This window comes from Penicillium psychrofluorescens (assembly GCF_964197705.1).
Source record: "Penicillium psychrofluorescens genome assembly, chromosome: 1".
NCBI classification, from domain to species: Eukaryota; Fungi; Ascomycota; class Eurotiomycetes; order Eurotiales; family Aspergillaceae; genus Penicillium; species Penicillium psychrofluorescens.
The window spans coordinates 4650665-4669858 of NC_133439.1; the positions used below are offsets into that span (position 1 = coordinate 4650665).

Genomic DNA, 19194 nt, shown 5'->3' on the forward strand with positions numbered 1-19194 from the left:
TCGTCGGAGGGTGTAGAAGCTGGTGAAGCGGGTTGTCGAAAGCCTAGCCACCTGCGAGATCCGCTCGGTGCCACTCGCCATCATTCGAGTTGATCAGGATTGTTGGGCTGGTCACGCAAGCATCACTCTTTGGGCCTGTCCTTGTATCTAACAAGTAAAACGTAGAAGAAAAAGTCCCGAAGAAGAGGGTCGAGGCGGGGTGGGGCTGAGTCAGCCTTCGACTTTAACCACTTTAGCGTCATTCATTCATCGGCTTCGTTTCTCTTCCACCACATGTAGTGACCACGCCGGCGTCATGGTCTTCCAATTTCTGTTGCTACGGAATCTTGAGGTGAGTGCTGATCCTGATGCTCGTATGTGCAGCCACTAATCGTCGCCCAGGTCTGGCTCACCACGCGGGTATGTGATCGGAATCCCGAGTCCCATCCATCTCCTAACCGTTCGTCCAGCTCCTTCGCAGCCCGGTGTTCCATCGCATGGTGGGGCGAGTGCACCAGAAAGTCCAACATGTTCGGCATGGCATCCCTCCCGAGGAGATGGGAGGCACGCGTCAGGACAAGAATGGTTGGTGAACTGCCTTTCGTGCCTGGGGGGTTCGTTATGCTCACCAGAACGCAGGTCCCGGTCTGAAGCAGTTTTTCGCATATTTCAAGGAGGAAATTCGGGATCAGATGAAGGGCAACCCTCCGAACAAACTGTGATATTTGGGTCTTGGGCGTTTTGGTTTAGCACGGTCATTCCTTTTGATACCCATTCTTTTCGACAATCGATCCTGATTACTTTTTCATTTCCTTGCATCTTGGGTTAATTCCGGATATAGACTGGGATGTCTTTTTTCTTCGCTGTGGATTCCGTCGCTCGGATACATCCGGAGAGGAACTTCGGGCTGGTCATCCGCTTTTCCCGCCGTTTGTGTGGACAGTACGCTGAGATTTGAGATGTGGAGCATACATGGATATCCTCATCACAAGAGACAGAGAATTCAGTTGTGTTGAGCTATTTGAGCCACGATGATGTCTTTCAGGGGTATCAGCGCGTCAGACTGCCCGGCGAGCCCTGAGTACCGTAGACACCAAAGGATCGCCCTGTCTGTAGGACTGGCTGCCAGCGCACGGATGACCCCTGATTTCGAGTCTCCTAAACTACTAAATGCCGGACAAGCTTCCTGTCTGAACTCATCTACCGGGACTAGCTCGTTTGAGGTTAAGTTTCGCAAGGAACAAAACAAGAGATGCCCAGAACTATCAGCACCGGCCATCCGAGCCAAGCCGTCTTTCCCGAATCCTCACTAAGAGTGCCTGATCTGGCATGGTGTGGTGGGGTGCTTGGATGCGGCTGATCTAGACCGGGGCCAGCACAAGTGTTGGTTAGCACAGTAGGACGGGAGTGGCGTGGACGACAGATGACTCTATTGAGCAGGTACTTCTTCAGCATGATTCTCTGTCGAGTCCACGTTGCACGGGTGTTACATCAGGGTGGGATGAGAAACGTACTACTTCTGCAGCCCGACTGATTGATCACCGCTGACGATGTTTCAAGGTGAGGACTGACTAATCCACCATGATCTCCATCGCTCCTATCCATGGGTCGGGATCGCGCACAAACAGGAACAGGCAAATGAGTATGGGAATAATCGGATTCCTCTCATTCCTCGCCCCGGGTCAGCAGCAGAACCAACTCGCCCGGAGTACGTAGTCAAACCCTACCAGTGAGACTAGCGTCAGGCTGAGCCACTAGCGGCCCCCAATCGGGTTAGGCCCCTAAACCGTTGTGTCGTTGCCTTTTCTCCCTCTCGCATCATTCTCTATTCTCTTCGTTTCTCTCCCTTCTTCCATCCCACACTCGTTCGTTCGACCCATCTTTCTGTCCCCTCTTTTCATCCTCTTTTCCTTCGTTATTGCGAGCCAGAAAGGCAGCCATCCCCACCATGCGTCCTGCCAGCCTGATCTTCGTCCTCTACACCCTGCTGCTCACCGCAGCAGCGGCTGCCGACCCGAAAGACTCCAAAGATGGCGCCGCAAATGATCTAGGGAACCTGCTGGACCCAAGCTCGACTCCAGCAGACAACACGGCGACCACCACAACAACCACATCGAGCACGTCTTCCGAGCCGTCCGAAACATCCACACCCACCACCACCACTACCAGCAGCACCACCAGCAGCACCACCACCACTACCACCACCTCTTCCTCTTCATCCTCCTCGTCCAGCTCTTCTTCCGAGCCAACCACTACCTCCTCTACTACAACCTCAACCACCACTAAGGATCACACGTCCACCACGTCGTCCGAAACCACCACCACCACCACCCGGAAGCCCGTGGTCAAGACCCTCACCGAGACCATCGATGGACACGCGAAGCCCACCGTGGTGACGAGCACGCCGGCTGCAGAGACCACTTCCCCCAGCCTGAACGGCGGAAGCGGCGGCTCCAGCAGCAGCGGTGGTCTGTCGGACACCCAGAAGAAGATCGTGATTGGTGTCGTGGTGGGCGTCGGCGGTGCGATTTTGATCGGCGCCCTGGCTCTGGTGATCTGGCGAATCCAGAAGAAGCGCAATGAGCAGAACGGGGACGAGGACGATGATCTGATGGGCGGGACTGCCCTTGGCTCGGGTCCGCGCGAGAAAGCCCCCAGCCCGGCCGCGAATGCTGCCACCCCGTTCAGGAGCACACTGGACCAGTATCACAACCCTGGCCCCGTAAACGCTGCATCGAATTTCTAAGTCTGTCTGCCAAAACGCACTGTCTGCTTCTCTATCCCGGCGAATCAACCAGTGTGGCAGTTCAGCATCATTCGCAGTGTTAAAAAAAAAAAACTTTTGTACGACCATCATGCAATCTCTTTCGGGCGCTTATGGGGCAGGATACGGGGCAAGTCACCAATACATTTTGGTTCATCTTTTGGGTTGCAAACCAAACTCCGGGGTTTTTTCATTTTCTGTTCCCCGTGCTCTCTCTCTCTCTTTCCTACGGCACTATAGATTCGATTCGACATCTTTCATTCGACCAACTGAGCATCATTCATTCCTTCCGAGCGTGTCTTTCTTCCTCGCAATCCTCACACTCCTTTTCTCCTTATACAGAACATCCACCCAATATCGTCGGAGATTTCGATTTTTCTCATTGATTCTTGAACTGTCTGGGCTTACGCTCGTGTTCTTTGCTTTTCGTGATTGTTGTCTGTCTCGACACTATTTCCTCTTCGTCTTCCCTTTTATCTTTTCTCCCGCATCGCTGGGTCGTTTCGGGGTGTGCTACTGTGTATAACATTCCCAACCCCTCCTTGTGCTGCAGAAAAAAAAAATTTTCATCAAATCTATGTATGTAATTCGAGACAGATCAATCAACGCAGAGTCCCTTGCAAGTCAGTAGTGTCCGTGCACATACAGTACGTCTCATGATCAACAAAAGGACTGATCTGCGTCACATCATGGCTGCTAGGGTAACACTTTGCTGAATTGGGGAAGTGGGATCTTGCTCGAATTTGATGGGCATGCGAAGTCCTCTTTCTCCTATTTCTACTTGTCTGTGTTGTTCGCATCAAGATATCACTCTCTTCCAATTTGCTATACTTTTCTAAGATTACGGGTCGAAGTGTAGGTCAAGAATGGCCGGCTTCTGGAGCCTTTCTTGGCCCCTCTGCAAACTCCTCTGCCCATCCCACCGTAGCGCTTGCATCCACGCACGCACTTGAAGCGTGCGGCTGCCTAACCGATCTCCACCGAGGCTATGTACTTAGAGTGTATGTACAAGTCAAGCCAAAAACGTATACCAGCCACAAATGCATGGATTCTCCCCAGTATTACACTGATTTGGTCCTGCGATTCGGTTTTGGCTCGGAAACCTGGGTGGTGTTAGTTCACATTTAGTAAACAAACCATACTTTTCAAGGCAGCGACAAACCAATGTTCGGAGATTCTGGCTATGCAGCCCTGCCTCGAGCAGAACTCCTGGGTCTGCATTGCTCGGCAGTGGCAGCCTTCTGGCTATCGGAGGTTCGGCCCTAGAGACTGGGAGACGAGTTAGTTACTGCGGTTCCGAGCGCTCCGACGAACTAACATTTGGATGAAATTCTCCTGTAGGCTTGCATGACGTGTTTCCGGATCTTGAGAAGGAATGAAGCTCCCGCGAACAGAAGCAAGATCAATGATATTGTTGTGCCTATGGACCAGGGCATCTTGGCTGCTTCTTTGAATTAACGGGGGTATCTGCATGCTGCTGAATGTTTATATACTCCAGAGGGCAAACCAGATTCTGGCTTCTGTTAGAGAAATCATCGAGCCCAAAAGGCGAATAAACCAAATTTTGGTTACGGCCTGTGCAATAATGGTACTTTTGTAACAAAACCAGATTCTGGCAATGAACACATCCTTCAGATTTGGGTGTCAACCAATCATTGAGTTCACCTTTCTGAGGCAGTGCCCCTGAAAGCAGAATTGGGCATCAGCCAATCAGCTCTATGCTCTAGAGTCCAGCTGAACACGCCAGCAACCAGGGTATTGAAAAGATGTCTACACCGCAAGAAGAAAATTTCTTTCTCTCTTAGCAAGACTCTCCTCTTAGCAAGAACTGAAGTTTGGGATTTCAACCTGCCTTGCAGGCTTCTCTCACAATGTCGCCAAAAGCGCCCCGAATCCCGAACGAGATATGGGACCAATACAAAGAAGAGATCATCGATTTCTGTTCGGCCGGAAATACAGTGAAGCAAACAATGGCCTACATGGGAGAGAAATATGGCTTTCGACCTACGTACAATCTTTATCCTAGCCGACCCTCTGAATAATCTGAAAGCTGACGCCGTCATGGCTACTCCTAGTAAAAGCCAATACGACTTAAAACTGCCATCATGGGGCGTGTCGAAATATCTTTCTGGGGGAATTTGGTCCAGTGTCGCCTCAGAGGACCGAAAGCGAAGCCTGGAGGGCAAAGATAGTGATTTCGCCATCCACAGCCGCAAGTATACACGACGAAAGATCAACAAAGAAATCGCGCGGCACGTTAAGTCGTGCAACCTTGAAAATGCTGTTCTCCCAGATTATATCACTGTCTCTACGCCCCCGGCAGAGTCAGTTGGCACGTTTCGCGAGTTTCTTCTTCGTAATCTTCCTTGGTATCGATACACGCAGGAGCTACAAACCCTTGGTAAGTGCTTGGTGGCTATTTACGATATCCTGACCGCACTACCATGCCTTCACTTCGAGAACGGTCAACTATTATTGTTTCAATTATTTTTAAACGAAACTAACAAGATGTCTAGGCTCGGGAGGACTACTACAGAACATCACCCACTTAACCATTGATACCTCCTTGGAGCTCGCCATAAAAGATATTTCTTATCAATCCAACAGCGATCTCCTACAACCACATGGAACTTCGTGGTTTGACTTCAATGGCAGCAGCCGGATTCATATTTATCTTCCACCTGAAGATCTGGAGACTAGAAGTTTCTCAACCGGAAAGCTAGGGACTTCGCAGAAGTCTCCTTTTTCGGCCCTTGAAGTCTTGCTACAACGCTTTATATTTTTGTCAACCAACAACCTACTCGATCAACGGAAATTCAATCAAGTCTGCAACTGGATTGCGGGCAAATGTGGTGCCGATATCCTCGTCTTTCTCTGTCAGCTGAAGTCTATTTCAATGGAAGTTTTCGCGAGCAAGGTCCTCTACAGTGCTATCGAGTCTGGAAATACATACCTTGCTAGCAGAGTACTTCAGTGCAGAGCCCATTTGCAAGAAGATCCTTCTCAGAGTCAGCGTTTTGCCGAATACCTCTCAGAAGCGGTCCACAATGGTCACGAGGCTATGGTTGAGCTACTGTGTAAGGCACTGAGTAAGGCGGGGGTACCGCCTAAGGTTAAGCATCGTTGGACATGGCTATATGAATGGGGATCCAGCCTTCCGATTCTACATACGTTACTCGACTTTGGTGCCGACCCAGAGAGCTTCGGCACAGAAAAGCCTGGGCTCCCTCTGATTAATGCAGCATTCAATGGTAATCTGCAGGCTGTGAAACTGCTTCTAGATGCAGGGGCTAGAGTTGATCTTTACCTTCCTAGCTATCGTGGAACTGCTTTGCAAGCCGCTGCTTCGCGCGGTCACCTAGAAGTGGCCAAATATCTCATGGAGTCTGGAGCGGACGTCGACTCTCCCGGTGTCCTATTTTTCCATCTTCATAATTTGTTTCGGACTAACCCCACCGAAGACGAAATGATATCTGTTCAAACTCCAATTCAGATTGCTACAAAAATGAATAATCTTGATCTGCTTCAAATTTTGCTGCAGCACGAAGCATCGGCGACGGCATGCCCAGTCTCAGCAAATCCGGATTTCGATAAAATTTGCGATCGCCAGGCCATGTCTTTCAAGTGTGAACGGCTACGGGGATACAAGCCTCAGTATTGGGGCCCGCGCTCGGTATATACTGCCCTGCAATATGCAGTTCTAAACCAAAATCTGGACATGGTCGCACTTTTGTTGTCCGAGGGAGTTGCTCCAGACTCCCGGGTAGCTCCAGGCGTAGGCGACACACCCCTACAGATGTCCGCAAGGCTGAGCAACTTTGAGTTATTTCAACTTCTTTTGTTTCACGGTGCTGATGTCAATGCACCCCCTGCGGCTTTTAACGGCCGAACCGCAATGCAAGCGGCAGCGGAATGTGGAAACTGGGAGATTTTGTCAATGCTTCACAGTGAAGGAGCACGAATAAATGCACCGGCAGGAGCAGAACTAGGCATGACTGCATTGCAGGCGGCGTGTTTAAACGGTCATTCTCTGATGGCTGGGTTCTTGCTTGCGCACCAGGCGAACTTGAATGCAGCTCCATCGCCGATGGCAGGATTAACACCCCTCCAAGCAGCAGCCACGCATGGCGATGTCGGACTAGTGAGCGATTTGATTAGCCTTGGAGCAGAGTCCAATGCCCCCGCAACAGAAATGGGCACAACCGCTCTGGTGGCTGCTATAGAGAATCAGTCTCTGCCGCTTCTCAAGACACTCGTGCAACATGGCACAAATGTCAATCCAACTGGAGATTATAAGCTCAGCTCTCCTCTGAGAGAGGCTGTCGCTTGGGACTGGCTCGAGGGTGTGAAGTTTCTATTGGAACACGGAGCGAATGCCAACGACACTCCTTTTGAGGTAGCAACATCTGGTGAATATGCGGAATCCGGTTCTGAGCTTCTGAGCCCTCTGGGCGCGGCTATTACCAATGAATCCGAGGGCATGATAGAGTTATTGTTGCAATATGGTGCCGACGTTCTTGCAACAGCAATACCCAGCAGGAATAACTCTTCCAGTGCCCTAATATGTGCATTACAAAGTGGTCGAAGTCTCCACATCATTTATATGCTTCTTGCAAAGGTTCAGGAATTGGAAAAACATCCTGGGTGGGAAGATGCACTGAAGTTTGCTCTCGAAGGCCCGGACGACATTGGCATTGATTCCAGTCGACTGATAATTGAGAAATTAAGCCCACTGCCACTACCTCTCCGTCACAACGCAATCCAAAGGGGATGGGATGCATTAAATTTATTTTGTTTCGAAGTCGGCAAAGAAAATATGCTTGAGGTGATTACGATTCTCTTACAATTAGGTGCAGAATTGGACCGTCGCGCCGAGGATGGAACCACTCTCCTTCAACGCATAGCTGGCATTGAGTGTTCCAAATCCTGCCGTTTTCTGGTCAGCCATGGTGCTGCTGTAAACACTCATGCGTCTCGAAGGTATGGAACACCTCTTCAAGAGGCTATCAGAAACAAGAATGTCAGGACAGCCAATCTCTTACTGGACCATGGGGCAGATGTGAATGCTTTACCGGCGGAGAGATGGGGTGTTACTGCGCTTCAGGCGGCTTCCATAAATGGAATGTTAAGGATGGCTCTGCGACTTCTCGAATGCGGGGCAGATGTTTCTGCGCCGGCTGCTCAAGAAGAAGGAAGGACGGCGATAGATGGAGCTGCAGAACGCGGTAATCGTGACATGGTCCAATTGCTTCTAAACGCATATCGAGAACAAGAAGGTCTGCGCCCCATATGTAATCAGGCGGCAGGCTATGCGGAAAAGGAAGGTCATTATGAGATTGCTCGATGGTTGCGGGGATATTCTCCTGTTTGATTTTGATGCGTTAGTTGTTGTGTATTTGGTTCTGCGATTATCCAATTGCGTTATGATTTTGTAGCGTTCATCAGTCTAGGATAGAAACTGCTTAGGCTGTCAAGCGGGGAGATGAGAGTCTCCATTGTAAAGATTCCTTGTATAGCTCTGTGTCCCTACTGTTATGCTTATTACGGTAATATTCCTGCTTCTGCTGCTATCTGTATTGATTACCCCGGTCTCGCTGGTTGCAAAGTTAATGTCCAATCAGCATCTGCCTGTCACCGACAAAGCCTTGGCGTTTCTCGTCACGTCATCACGTGCCACGACACGTCCATCATGTCGTGCACGATCGGATCGAGCATTCCACCCAGCCTGAACGCGACTGGCACGACCGCCACATCTAGAATTGCAGACTCATCAGTTACATTATCTTCTGCGCGTCTCCCCGTTTCTACAATAGTCACCATCCACTCCTGTCCAATCCGGCCGATCTGATCAAGTCCGAACCACGGAACAACATCATCTACTCACCCCATCATGTTCGCCGCACACCCACTCCCTTCTTCCCCTTCAACACCTCTCGGCCACAGCAACGGCCACTACACGCCCGTACGACCATCGCCTCTCGGTCCGCGCAGCGCGAACGTCTCCACGCCCCCATGGACTATGGGCTCGCCATCACGCGCGTCGGCAGCAGCAGCGGACCAGACGCAGAAACCCTCCGGGACAGACGAGAATAGTCATGCACAGTACATCCAGTCGTCACCCGTGCCATTCCCTACCTTCAGCACCACCACCCCATTCCAACAACAAGCCGCAAGCAATACCAATACCAACATCTTCGGCGCCATCGCCTCCGCGCCGCCAAATTTCCGCCAGAACCCTACCACAGCCACACCACTCTCCCCCACATCTCCCTCGCCCGCTGCTGCTCCCGCCCCGCGCTTCGCAGCGCGCTACGCGTCCCAGATCGCCAATCCGCTCCGGAATACCTCCAGCGCGCTGGTGCGCTCCAAGTCGCGGAAGATGTTCCTCAACCGAGTCAAGAATGACCGCGACGCGGGCCGGTTCGAGGCGCGCGGCGAGCAGATTATGATGATGGAGCATCTGGCGGATCGGAGGCGGTGGGAGGAGGAGATGAGTCACGATATGGATTCTGTTGTTGGGGAGTTTGAGGTTGATGTTGAGGAGGATGGGGATGGGGATGAGGTTATGATTCCTGGTATGTTTTTCGGTCGGTGTGATCTTGGGGTGGTTGCTAATGAGGACTATTACAGATGAGGAAGAGATTCACGCGCTGGATGAGTATCTTTCTCAAGAACAGTCGGTCGAGAAGGCTATGTTCGCGTCCGGGGATGGGACGTCGGCATATGGCACGAAGGAGCCGAGTGGCTCGTTCAATGATGATGAGTATGATGACATCTTCAGCGCGATGACTGAGCATGGCTATGCGAGCCAGGACATGGATATGTCATGACTGTGAATCTCAACACTTGCATCGGGCGGCGTGATTATGGGAATTCTTGTTATCGGGGATCAGAGTCTGGTCTGATATCGTGTACATAAGGGTATCGGGTTTGTGTGTGTGTATATGTACAGTACAGAGAGAGCCGATGGACATTCAGCAAATACACAAATGAGATCATGACTGCACTTCACACGGTTATTGCTGTGGGCAATCCGGCATTCCAGCGCCCGCCGCTCCCGCAGCCCCGAGATCGCCCATGAACGGGTTCGAAATCAGCTCTTCGGGCGGACTGCCAGCAGCTTGCATCTAGTTGCCGGCCGTTAGTAGGGTTGGATATCGCGGAACCGAAAAGGAAAACTCACCTCCTGCATCCTCTCCCACACATACTCGCGACACTTGGGATCCTCATCCGTATATCCCTCCTCCTCGAACTTCTTTACAATCTGCTTCACGACCCTTGCCTGGGTCTCATACCGCTCCATATCCTCCGCAGGCACGGTGCTGGTGCCGTCGGCCTTGTTCTTCTCGATCCACGGGCCGAATTTGCCATCCAGCTCTTTCATCGGCTCGTACAGCATCTCCTTGTTCGAGAGCTGCTCCATCATCCCCATGAACATCTTCGTCAGGTCGCCGTCCTCGCCAGAACCGGATGCGCCGGCCTCCATGGCTTTTAGGAGCTGCGCAAGCATGTCGTCCGAGAGCTCGTCTTCGTTGGAGGCTGCGGCCGTGGCGCGGTCACCGGATTCTTTCATGCGGTTGACTGTGCGCTGGATTGCGTCGTTGAAGGATTCTGCTGGTTGGTCTTCTGCTGAGGCTGCTGCCGCCGATGCTGCTGGGGGGTTCGACGGGGCAGGAGGGGGTGTCGAGGTGGAGGCAGCGGCAGAGGCAAAGGCAGCCGGGTTGAGGTTTAGTGCAGCGCCGTCACCACTCCCCTCCTCGGCCATTACATCTGCAAGAAGTTGTTTCAGGAAATCTCCCGGCGGAATCCCGCTCTCCTCTAATTGTTTAGCGAACGCATCCGCGCCTTGATCAACCGCCGCCTGGAAACCCGGGTCGTCCGGTGCGCCAGACTGTGGTCCCGCCTGGGTCATCATGTTGGCCATGTCCTTCTCCAGCTGTTTCAGGAAGGCATCCTCGTCAAAGTCTGCGGGCGTGGCGCCCGTCTCGGCGGCGGACGCGGGCGCCGCGGCCGCTGGTGGTGGTGGGGGTTGTGCCTTGGGTTTGGAGAAATCGTCCAGGACATCTGGGGTGCCATATTCGTTAGGATCAATGTGAGCGTTGGGAGCGCTGTGGGAGGTTTACCGTCCAGCTCGTCAAAGTCGGAGTCTTCCTCATCCTCGGCTTTTTGTTTCGGCTGCTCTGGGGCCACGACTGCGGGCTCTGTGGTGGGCGCAGGGGTCAACTGTGGTTCTTGGGGGGCCGAGACGGCATCCTGCTGCTCGTCGGCCGGCATGGTGAGTGATCAGGTGTGGTGTAGAAGTAGAGCTAGAGGGAAGACGATGGTGGTTGAGGTTAAGGTCGGCATGTGAAGAGGGTCGGCGGGGAGCCGAATGCCGAACTCCTACTTCCTGGGGTTCTTCACAACTTTGAATGCGCGAGGCTACCTCGGTCACCACCTTAATACTAAATCATCCATATACCAGATCCTGTACTTCTGTAGTTCCATGACCGCCATCCAGACCAGTCTCCAATTCACCCCCAACTCACCCCAAATCACCTGACCTTGCTCGCCTCGTGTTGCCCCATTCGACTCGACCGGCTCGCCCCGACATCGGCTACCGACTCAATCCAACGCAACGCAACCCAGTCCTTCTTCTCCGCGGGCAACTCCTACGTACATACTAGCTCACTTCTACTTGGCACTTTCAGCCCTCTCGCAAGCACCCCCGCATGGCCCAGCCGCCAGATCCGAGCTCGAGTCGCACCCCCCCATTAAATCCAAAAATGCTCGCTCGGTCAGTCCCCAGACTGGCCCACTCGCGCTGAACACTGGGCAACGTGGACCCCCCGGCAAAAAAATCTCCCAAAGGAGTAACCCAAGAGAGAAGAAAAACCCAAATGCCCCTCGTCTGACCCCGGCAGACTTTTCCCAGGCCTGAACTACCGCAATACGATTATTATTCGTTAGTCAATCGGTTTACCTCACATCTTCTCCCTTCCCACCCCCAAACTCCCCATATCGCCAATCTCTGACTCCTCCTTTCTCATAATCATTCGGTTTCCTTTATGTCACCCTTTCCCTTCTGTGCCCTCTGACTCGCTCGCACGTCCCCTCTACCCGCCGAGCCGCGCGTTTGCGTTCCTTATTTTATTTTTATCGCCCCAAACACGCTGTACTCCCGGGGGAAAAGTGGGCTGTTCTCTGTCTGTCCCGCCACGCGGAGGAGGCCGTTGTTGCAGGGCTGAGCAGATCCATCAATGGTCTCCATGGTCGAGACCTCCAACGAGCACAATGACACGGTCATGGAACCGATGCCGAAGACCGAGCCCGGCCAGGATGGCTCGCTGAGCTCCATGTCGACCCCGGACGCCGAGGCAGAGCCCATGACACAGGATCCTGCCCAGACGCAGAAGAGGAAAGGGGGTCGCAAGCCGGTACGGCCGCCCCGCATTGCTGCTCTTGTGTGCCATTGTGCTAACCCTCCTGCTTAGATCTATGCCACCTCCGAGGAACGCAAGCAGCGCAATCGCCAGGCGCAGGCTGCATTCCGCGAGCGTCGCACAGAGTACATCCGCCAGCTGGAGACCACCATCAAGCGGAATGAAGACTCCCTGCAAAGCCTGCAGCAGAGCCATCGCAGCGCCGCCGATGAGTGCCTGATGCTGCGATATAAAAACTCTCTGTTGGAGCGCATTCTCCTCGAGAAGGGTGAGTGGCCTTTCCAAGCCGTCTCATATATTGGCTGCTAACCTCAACCCTCTCAAGGCATCGATGTGCAGGCAGAGCTACGGCTGAAGACGGGCGCCCCCGGGACCTCGACCAAACCCAATCCGCCAATGCCCAAATCCGCTCCTGGTGCTCGTTCTGCGCAACGGCATCCCGCAGGCATCGCCTCCAAGCCCGAGGGGTTCGGCATGTCGCAGCGAGAGGGTGCTTATGGCATTCCGTCCCCACAGTTCCAGGCCACGCCGACTTCCCACGTCTCGTCGCCGTCACAAACCAAGTCACCCGGCTTCGGCTTTCACGGCGCCATGTCCCCCGTCACCGTCGACTCGCAGGGTACGGGTCGCCCTCAGCTGCTGCCGCAGCCTCGGGCCTTCAACAACCAAACCTCACCATCGGCCATCAGCATGCCCCAGACTGACGCGGCCGATCCCAAGCCGCGAGGGCCAGGAGCCATGGGGCCGCGCGGGTCGCGGGTCGCAGCGGCATACTACCCGTCGCCATTCCAAAAGCACTACGATCAACTTGGTATGTTTGGTTGTTTCTCCCCGTTATATCGAGCCGCCTGCTGACTCTGCCAGAACAAGAATACGATGCACAGGCCGACCTGGTCGACGAGGACCACGATGGGTCCGTCAATACCCCCTACGGGTTTACCCCACAGTCGGTAGCCTCGGGCCCGCAGAGCATCGCGGGCTTTAATGCCCCGGGCAGCGACGGAGCCGGGGGATTCGGCAACAACAACCAGCTGCTGGGCCAGTATGAGCCAATGCTCGATGCGGATCCGTTCGGACTCAGCGCCAGCATGCACTTCCCCACTCCCTTCAACTACGAGCAAAGCAACCGCAACTGAGTTTTTGATTTCTGTTTCAACCAAAAAAAGTGACGAGTTTTGGGGGTTTGTTTTCGCATGGGCTGGCGTTTTCCACATGATTTCCCGTGATACCATGGCGAGGTATAAAGATCCGAGATGTACATGAATTCCATGAGTAAATACAAGACACCAGTCGATGACACCATCCACCGCATCCAATGACGCACAGTACCCTAAGCCCTAGTCCCCCGGCAGCCAATCAGCGGGCAGCAGCCATGATTCGCTTAGGCAATCCGCGCCTAACCGGATTCGGGTGTGGCTCCTCACAAACTGCTCAAACTGCTCCTTCCCTCAGCTCTCTCTCTCCCCCCATCCACCCTTACACCCTCTATCTATCGAGCCCACCCGACGAGTCAGGTTTTGCCAGACTCGCCTCCCTGACGGTTTACGCCCCGTCCCCTTTTCTTTCATCGACTCGTCTGCGATCGTCGAGCGCCTTCCGCTCCCCGGAAGGCCTCCACAACAACACCAGGCGTCATGGTCGACGTCCGGTCCAAGGTACGCTGAAGAATCACGATGGGAAGCTGTGTCGAGCGCCATTTTTGCGAGACGAGCCGTGAGGAGACGAATTGGGCCATGTGCTTTTTCGTAATTATGGGGTTCATTGGCTAACGGTGCTGTTTGCGAAATTCACAGAACCTCTATGAGCTTCTTGGTAAATTCCCCCCCTTCTTTCCAATTTTGCTCCCAAATTTTTGAATTCTAATATCCATTCCTTGCTCCAGGCAATGACCCTGAGCTCGACCCCAACAGACCTCCTCAGCCCCCCGCTCGGGCTGTCGACCGCCCGATTGCCCGCCATGGCAAGCGTGATGCTGCTCCCGCCGAGCCCACCACCCAGCCCCGTGTGACGGATTCCAACGCTCGCCGTGGTGGCCGTTCGACTGGCAACGAGGCCGGTATGTATTTTCCGTCTGGGGAAAGAAGAGGAATCGAGCTGACGGTGCCTAGCTTTCCGTGATCGCAACGCCGGCCGGAACAACAACCGCGAGAAGCCGACTGACGAGGCTCAGCCCGCGCGCCGTGGTGACCGCAGCGGCCGCGGCCGTGGCGACCGCCAGTCCCGCACTGGACAGACGTAAGCTTCCCATCCAGCTCAATCGGGTCTTCTTTCTCGGATATACGAATGGAGAGACACGCCATGGCGGGAATTCAGAGGGCTAATTCACCTCTATAGTGACACCCGCAAGCAGGTGGAGCAGGGCTGGGGCGCCGACAGCGGCGAGAAGGCCTGGACTGACGAGCGGATCGGCGAGAACATCGCCAAGGAGGACGAGAATGAGCCCCAGACCCCCGCCGATGAGGAGGCCAAGGAACTCGCCGACAAGTCCATGTCGTACACCGACTACCTGGCCGAGCAGGCTCAGAAGGACTCTCTGGCCGCCAAGCCCGTGCGTTCTGCCAACGAGGGCACCAAGTCCGACTCCAAGTGGGCTGCCGCCAAGGAGCTGAAGCGCACCGAGGAGGAGGCCGCCTACATCCAGGGCAGCTCCGAGAAGGCCAAGCGCGAGAAGCAGCGCAAGGAGAAGAACTTCCTCGATGTCGACATGCGTTTCGTCGAGCAGCCGTCCAGTGCCCCCCGTGGTGGTGCCCGTGGCGGTGCCCGTGGTGACCGCGGTGACCGTGCCCCCCGTGGTGACCGTGGTGCTCCCCGCGGTGATCGTGGTGACCGCGCCCCTCGTGGCGATCGTGGTGCCCCCCGTGGTGACCGTGGTGCCGCCCGCGGCGGTGCTGCTCCTCGCGGAGGTGACCGTGGCCGTGGCGCTCCCCGTGGTGGTGCTCCTCGCGGCGGCGCTCGCGGCCCTGCCGGCCCAACCGTCGACGAGAAGAACTTCCCCAGCCTCGGCGGCAAATAGATCAATCATTTGATCTGAACGTTTTCCTCCCCTGATGACGGACGGAAAACCACTTGCTTGTCCCCAGAACCCGGCAGCACCTCCCTTTTTTATTCTTCTCTTTTTGTCTCTTTGCTTGCGTTTGTTCCGCTGATGGAAAATGGTGGGAGGCAAAAAGGAAAAATGAGCTGGGCGTGGTGTTTACAACTTGATTCTCTCTCCGTGTGTGTCTGTCATTGCCGGAATTGGTCTGGGAAAAGGAAACAAGAACAAAAAAATATGTGTCTGTCGCGCTCTGGTTCAGGCCGGCTATTATGTGTCTCTGCTTTTGATTAAACTCTGTGCAACGCGGATTTGGATGACAATTTCTTCTCCCTTCTCTCTATTGTACTATGTAATTTGACTCGATTCCAAGAAACGGAATGGATGCGCAGCCAGAACAAGAAGAAAAAAGAAAAAGACAACCAAGGCATTAGGGCCAGGCGTCCTTTTTCTATTTCAGTGGAATGATATCTATCTTTCGCGGTCAATATTATACATTGGGGGGTAGGTAGACGGGTCTTGACTATTGTCAATTCGGCGGTGACTGCATGTCTTGGCCGTGGAGACTGCTATCAATCTTAGCGGCAAAGATGTACTATACTAGACTGTTCATCTACATTGTCATAAGAATTAGTGAAGAATATTGAAGATCCTCAATGCAAGTACGGTGTGTGCATCCACCTGCTTTAGCATGTCGTTCAACCTACACAGATAACCATCAACTCTAAGAGCCAAGATGCCAATACCAGTCCCTACACGGCTACAGACACATACATCAACCCTACATCGCTAGCATCAAGGAGATAGTTCAGTTGGCAATAGAAACGTCCACTGATGATAGTGAATTTGCGGCACGACAAACTTATATACTAAGGATGACGATCTGTGTAGAGGGTTCAGAGGAGCCAACCAAGCTAGCTAGGCCAGGGAGACTGAGATGAGAAACTCTTAGGAACAGGGAGAGGGAGAGCCAAGAACACATCACAACACAACTACATGATGGCTGCGCTGTCACGGCCACGCCCAGAAGCAGCCCCAAAAGCAGAGACACCAAAACACAGTCGACAAGGTGACGGTAGGGCGACCCTACAGCTCACCGTCACTGAACCGGTCGCGCCCGGCAGCAGGGGCAACAAACTCCGCAGCGGCAGCTTCGGCGCTGCGCGACCAAGCGGCCATGGTCTCGTTGTCGACATCATCTAGGAAAGAGAGGCCCTGCATTGCACGACCACCACATGCACGCTGTAACGCCAGGAAAGCGAAGTGGCCGCCGATGACGGGGCGGGCAAAGAAATTCGGGCCGGGGAAGTTGCCGTCACCTTCTGTCTGGTGGAGGTCGGTGAAGGGGCGGTCGGTGACCGTCTCGTTGACCCAGGTGGCGACGGACTCGAGGATCTCGGAGCGGACGGGCTTGGAGGCTACCGCCATGGAGAAAAACTCCCAATCTGTCTTGGTGTAGAGGTGGCGGCTGTCCAAGGGGAGGCCGTATTTCTGGCGAACGTAGTGGTACCACACGGATTGTTTCTGGTAGATGTGTCGTGGGACAAAGCCGGGGGTCTCTGTGTCGGTGTCTTCCAGGTGGAAGCAGAGCTGTGCGTCTCCGTAGAGGTTGTAGATTGTTGTCCAGGACCCGTGCCAGTCGTAGGCTAGTTTGGCGTGCGTGCCATCTCGGGACATGCCGAATTCTTCCCATTTGGCGATGTAGCTATCGGCGATTTTCTGTTCGTGATGGTTAGTTTTGGTAGGACGGGAAAGAAGAAGCCGCGTTTACCTTGAAGTATTCAGCGTCAGACTTGTGTCCGGCCACCTCGGCAATCTTGCTCATGGCGTTGATGCCTACAATGCCCTTGAGAGCCAGGTTCGTTTGCAGCGCCAGCCAGCCCGCGAAATCATCGGTTGAAACTAGAAAGCATCAGTATATGGATTCCACATGAAAGGTCGCAAACCCACGTTGGTTGGCAGGTTCCAGGGAAAATTCCACCAGATACCCCGTCCACTGTTTCCACAGACGGTAGCTGCGCTTCACCCATTTCTCAGCCAGACGCTGACCGTGCATACCGCCGCCCCATTTCCCATCCTGATGAGAAATTCCAGACAGGATCTGCTGGTCATTCAGCGGGAAGCTTCCTGAGGATTCTTTCCAAATATTGGTGGGATGTGAGCCCTCGGTAGACCAGATTGACGAAGCGTCCGACGACTCATCGTAGATGAGAGAGTTCACGACTGCCAGTCCCATGATGAGGATGTTACCACATTCCTCAACAGGCATATACTCGTCATTTCCGTCCGGATGGCCAGTAGCATTGGGGAAGTGGGTGCCTAGATCGTGCATGGCATACGAGTTCGGATACTGTCCGCTCAGCATGTGTTCGATCAGCGGTTCAAGCAGATACGCCAGCCACCGCGGGTTGGTGTACATGAAGAACGGGAAGGCGGGGAAGATGACATCGATAGTTTGGAAATTGCCATTCGATGAGATCTCTTTGAGAAACAGGATGGGGTCTTCCGGTGTCCCGGAGAAGGTGGTTGCGCCCATGACCTGTCGCGCGGTGAGGGCAACAATGTCGACATAGTCATCAGCCCCGGACTTGTAGGCATCCGCAGCCAGTTGCTCCGAGTAGTTGGATGCCAGCGCCCCCGCAGCGGAATGATCCTTGTAGTGGAAACCGAGCAGCTCTTCAGTGGTTGGGAACCAAGAGTTCCAAAGAGGTCGCATCTGGGTCAGTCCGCGGGAAGATGCAAATTGCACGACAGGAATCTGGATAAGAGCAATCGTGAAGGTAACGCTATCTGCGGATTTATGATTCTTCTGGTCCAACTTGAAGGACTTGGAGAAGGCAAAGACAGGCATGTGGTCACGAATAGGCCGGAATCGCTCGTCGTTCTCATTGCTCAGGTTGCCGGAGCTGGCAAAGGCGTGCCGCACTTTGGCTGCACCGCCAGACTGATACTGGGCACTCTGTATCTGAAGTTAGTTTTGAAGAGTATAACAGTGGGTATGTCACATACAGCGGGCCCGGTGAAGTGAAGAGTGCCCCATTCTGCGCGGTCTCGGATCTCTGACAGATGGAGCTCGTTCTCCCTGCGAAACTGCCAACTCTGGAGGGCGGGCTTGTGATTCTCGACTCCGATCGTATCCCGCTGCCAGTGTAGTGGAGCACCATCGTCACTGGTCACCCAGCGCCCATCAACATCCATATACACGTTGACATCGGTGTCACCCTGGACATCGATCGTGATGTAGGAGGCCGGAATCGACTGCCGCAGAGTCGATGTGGGCGTAATGGGAGAAAGGAACGAGACAGTGATATCAAGGGGTGTCTGTGTATCCGTATCAATGCGGTAGGTCAAGTTGGTCGTGGAAGCGTCGTAGTTATTTCCGATGTATTCGGGAAACTGGACTGCATATGCGTCGGATTTCAGGTCGTTTTGGGGTCTGCCCAGGAGCGGGTATACGGCGCCCTGGCTGGGGACGTAAGCCATGATGGAGAGGCCCACCTCCTCTCCGGTGTAGAACATGGGCCATTTGGACCAGGGTGCTTCCCGAGCATCTGTGAGCCATGTGCTGAGGTAGGGGTTGCGGACAATCAGCGGCAAGACTGGCGGCGTGAGTGTGGAGGCGGCACTGAGCGCGGCCTGGCCCACGGCCGCCAGGAGTGCGAGCGACAGCTGCATGTGAAGGAGAGACGCGGGTTCTAGCAGCCCGCAATAAATGTACTTTGAATGTATAAGGTATGCCGTGTAACGAATGAGTATAGGGTGGGTTTCCCGGAGGAGGTGGAAGTGGAAGGAGGAAGGAAGGGCAGTGGTCGGGGTGTCGACATCATCGAGGAATGTGAGCCAAATGCGGGGAAGAAAGGATCGCCCCTGTGCTTATTATAGATTGTGGTTCAGCTCTCGTTTTTCCTGTAAACCAGTTGTATATTCGATGTGTGAGATGGATCTTTTATTTTATCTATCGCTATAATTGCTGGGAGTTGGGAGAGTACAGCTCA

The 19194-nt window shown here is 53.9% G+C and overlaps 7 protein-coding genes across 7 annotated transcripts; 5 read left to right on the forward strand and 2 right to left on the reverse strand.

Annotated features, from left to right (window-relative positions):
• Positions 1 to 295: 295 nt before the first annotated feature.
• PFLUO_LOCUS1753 (uncharacterized protein) lies at positions 296 to 701 on the forward strand (the record flags this gene model as incomplete). Its single annotated transcript, XM_073778823.1, has 4 exons — positions 296 to 331; positions 382 to 399; positions 450 to 564; positions 619 to 701. 4 exons carry the CDS (start codon positions 296 to 298, stop codon positions 699 to 701), a joined length of 252 nt encoding a protein of 83 aa, XP_073635839.1.
• A 1226-nt stretch (positions 702 to 1927) lies between these two features.
• PFLUO_LOCUS1754 (uncharacterized protein) lies at positions 1928 to 2725 on the forward strand (the record flags this gene model as incomplete). Its single annotated transcript, XM_073778824.1, has 1 exon — positions 1928 to 2725. The coding sequence occupies one exon, from the start codon at positions 1928 to 1930 to the stop codon at positions 2723 to 2725; it is 798 nt and encodes a 265-aa protein (XP_073635840.1).
• Positions 2726 to 8633: 5908 nt separating this feature from the next.
• On the forward strand, positions 8634 to 9573 carry PFLUO_LOCUS1755 (uncharacterized protein; the record flags this gene model as incomplete). The annotated part of the gene is made up of 2 exons (XM_073778825.1): positions 8634 to 9318; positions 9374 to 9573. 2 exons carry the CDS (start codon positions 8634 to 8636, stop codon positions 9571 to 9573), a joined length of 885 nt encoding a protein of 294 aa, XP_073635841.1.
• Positions 9574 to 9759: 186 nt separating this feature from the next.
• Positions 9760 to 11017, reverse strand: PFLUO_LOCUS1756 (Peroxisome chaperone and import receptor; the record flags this gene model as incomplete). Its single annotated transcript, XM_073778826.1, has 3 exons — positions 9760 to 9870; positions 9927 to 10807; positions 10867 to 11017. 3 exons carry the CDS (start codon positions 11015 to 11017, stop codon positions 9760 to 9762), a joined length of 1143 nt encoding a protein of 380 aa, XP_073635842.1.
• Positions 11018 to 11982: 965 nt separating this feature from the next.
• PFLUO_LOCUS1757 (uncharacterized protein) lies at positions 11983 to 13301 on the forward strand (the record flags this gene model as incomplete). The annotated part of the gene is made up of 4 exons (XM_073778827.1): positions 11983 to 12159; positions 12217 to 12433; positions 12491 to 12976; positions 13030 to 13301. 4 exons carry the CDS (start codon positions 11983 to 11985, stop codon positions 13299 to 13301), a joined length of 1152 nt encoding a protein of 383 aa, XP_073635843.1.
• A 498-nt stretch (positions 13302 to 13799) lies between these two features.
• Positions 13800 to 15178, forward strand: PFLUO_LOCUS1758 (uncharacterized protein; the record flags this gene model as incomplete). The annotated part of the gene is made up of 5 exons (XM_073778828.1): positions 13800 to 13820; positions 13959 to 13977; positions 14048 to 14221; positions 14274 to 14400; positions 14500 to 15178. 5 exons carry the CDS (start codon positions 13800 to 13802, stop codon positions 15176 to 15178), a joined length of 1020 nt encoding a protein of 339 aa, XP_073635844.1.
• A 1107-nt stretch (positions 15179 to 16285) lies between these two features.
• PFLUO_LOCUS1759 (uncharacterized protein) lies at positions 16286 to 18874 on the reverse strand (the record flags this gene model as incomplete). The annotated part of the gene is made up of 4 exons (XM_073778829.1): positions 16286 to 16918; positions 16971 to 17101; positions 17150 to 18158; positions 18209 to 18874. The coding sequence occupies 4 exons, from the start codon at positions 18872 to 18874 to the stop codon at positions 16286 to 16288; spliced, it is 2439 nt and encodes an 812-aa protein (XP_073635845.1).
• Between the last annotated feature and the right edge of the window lie 320 nt (positions 18875 to 19194).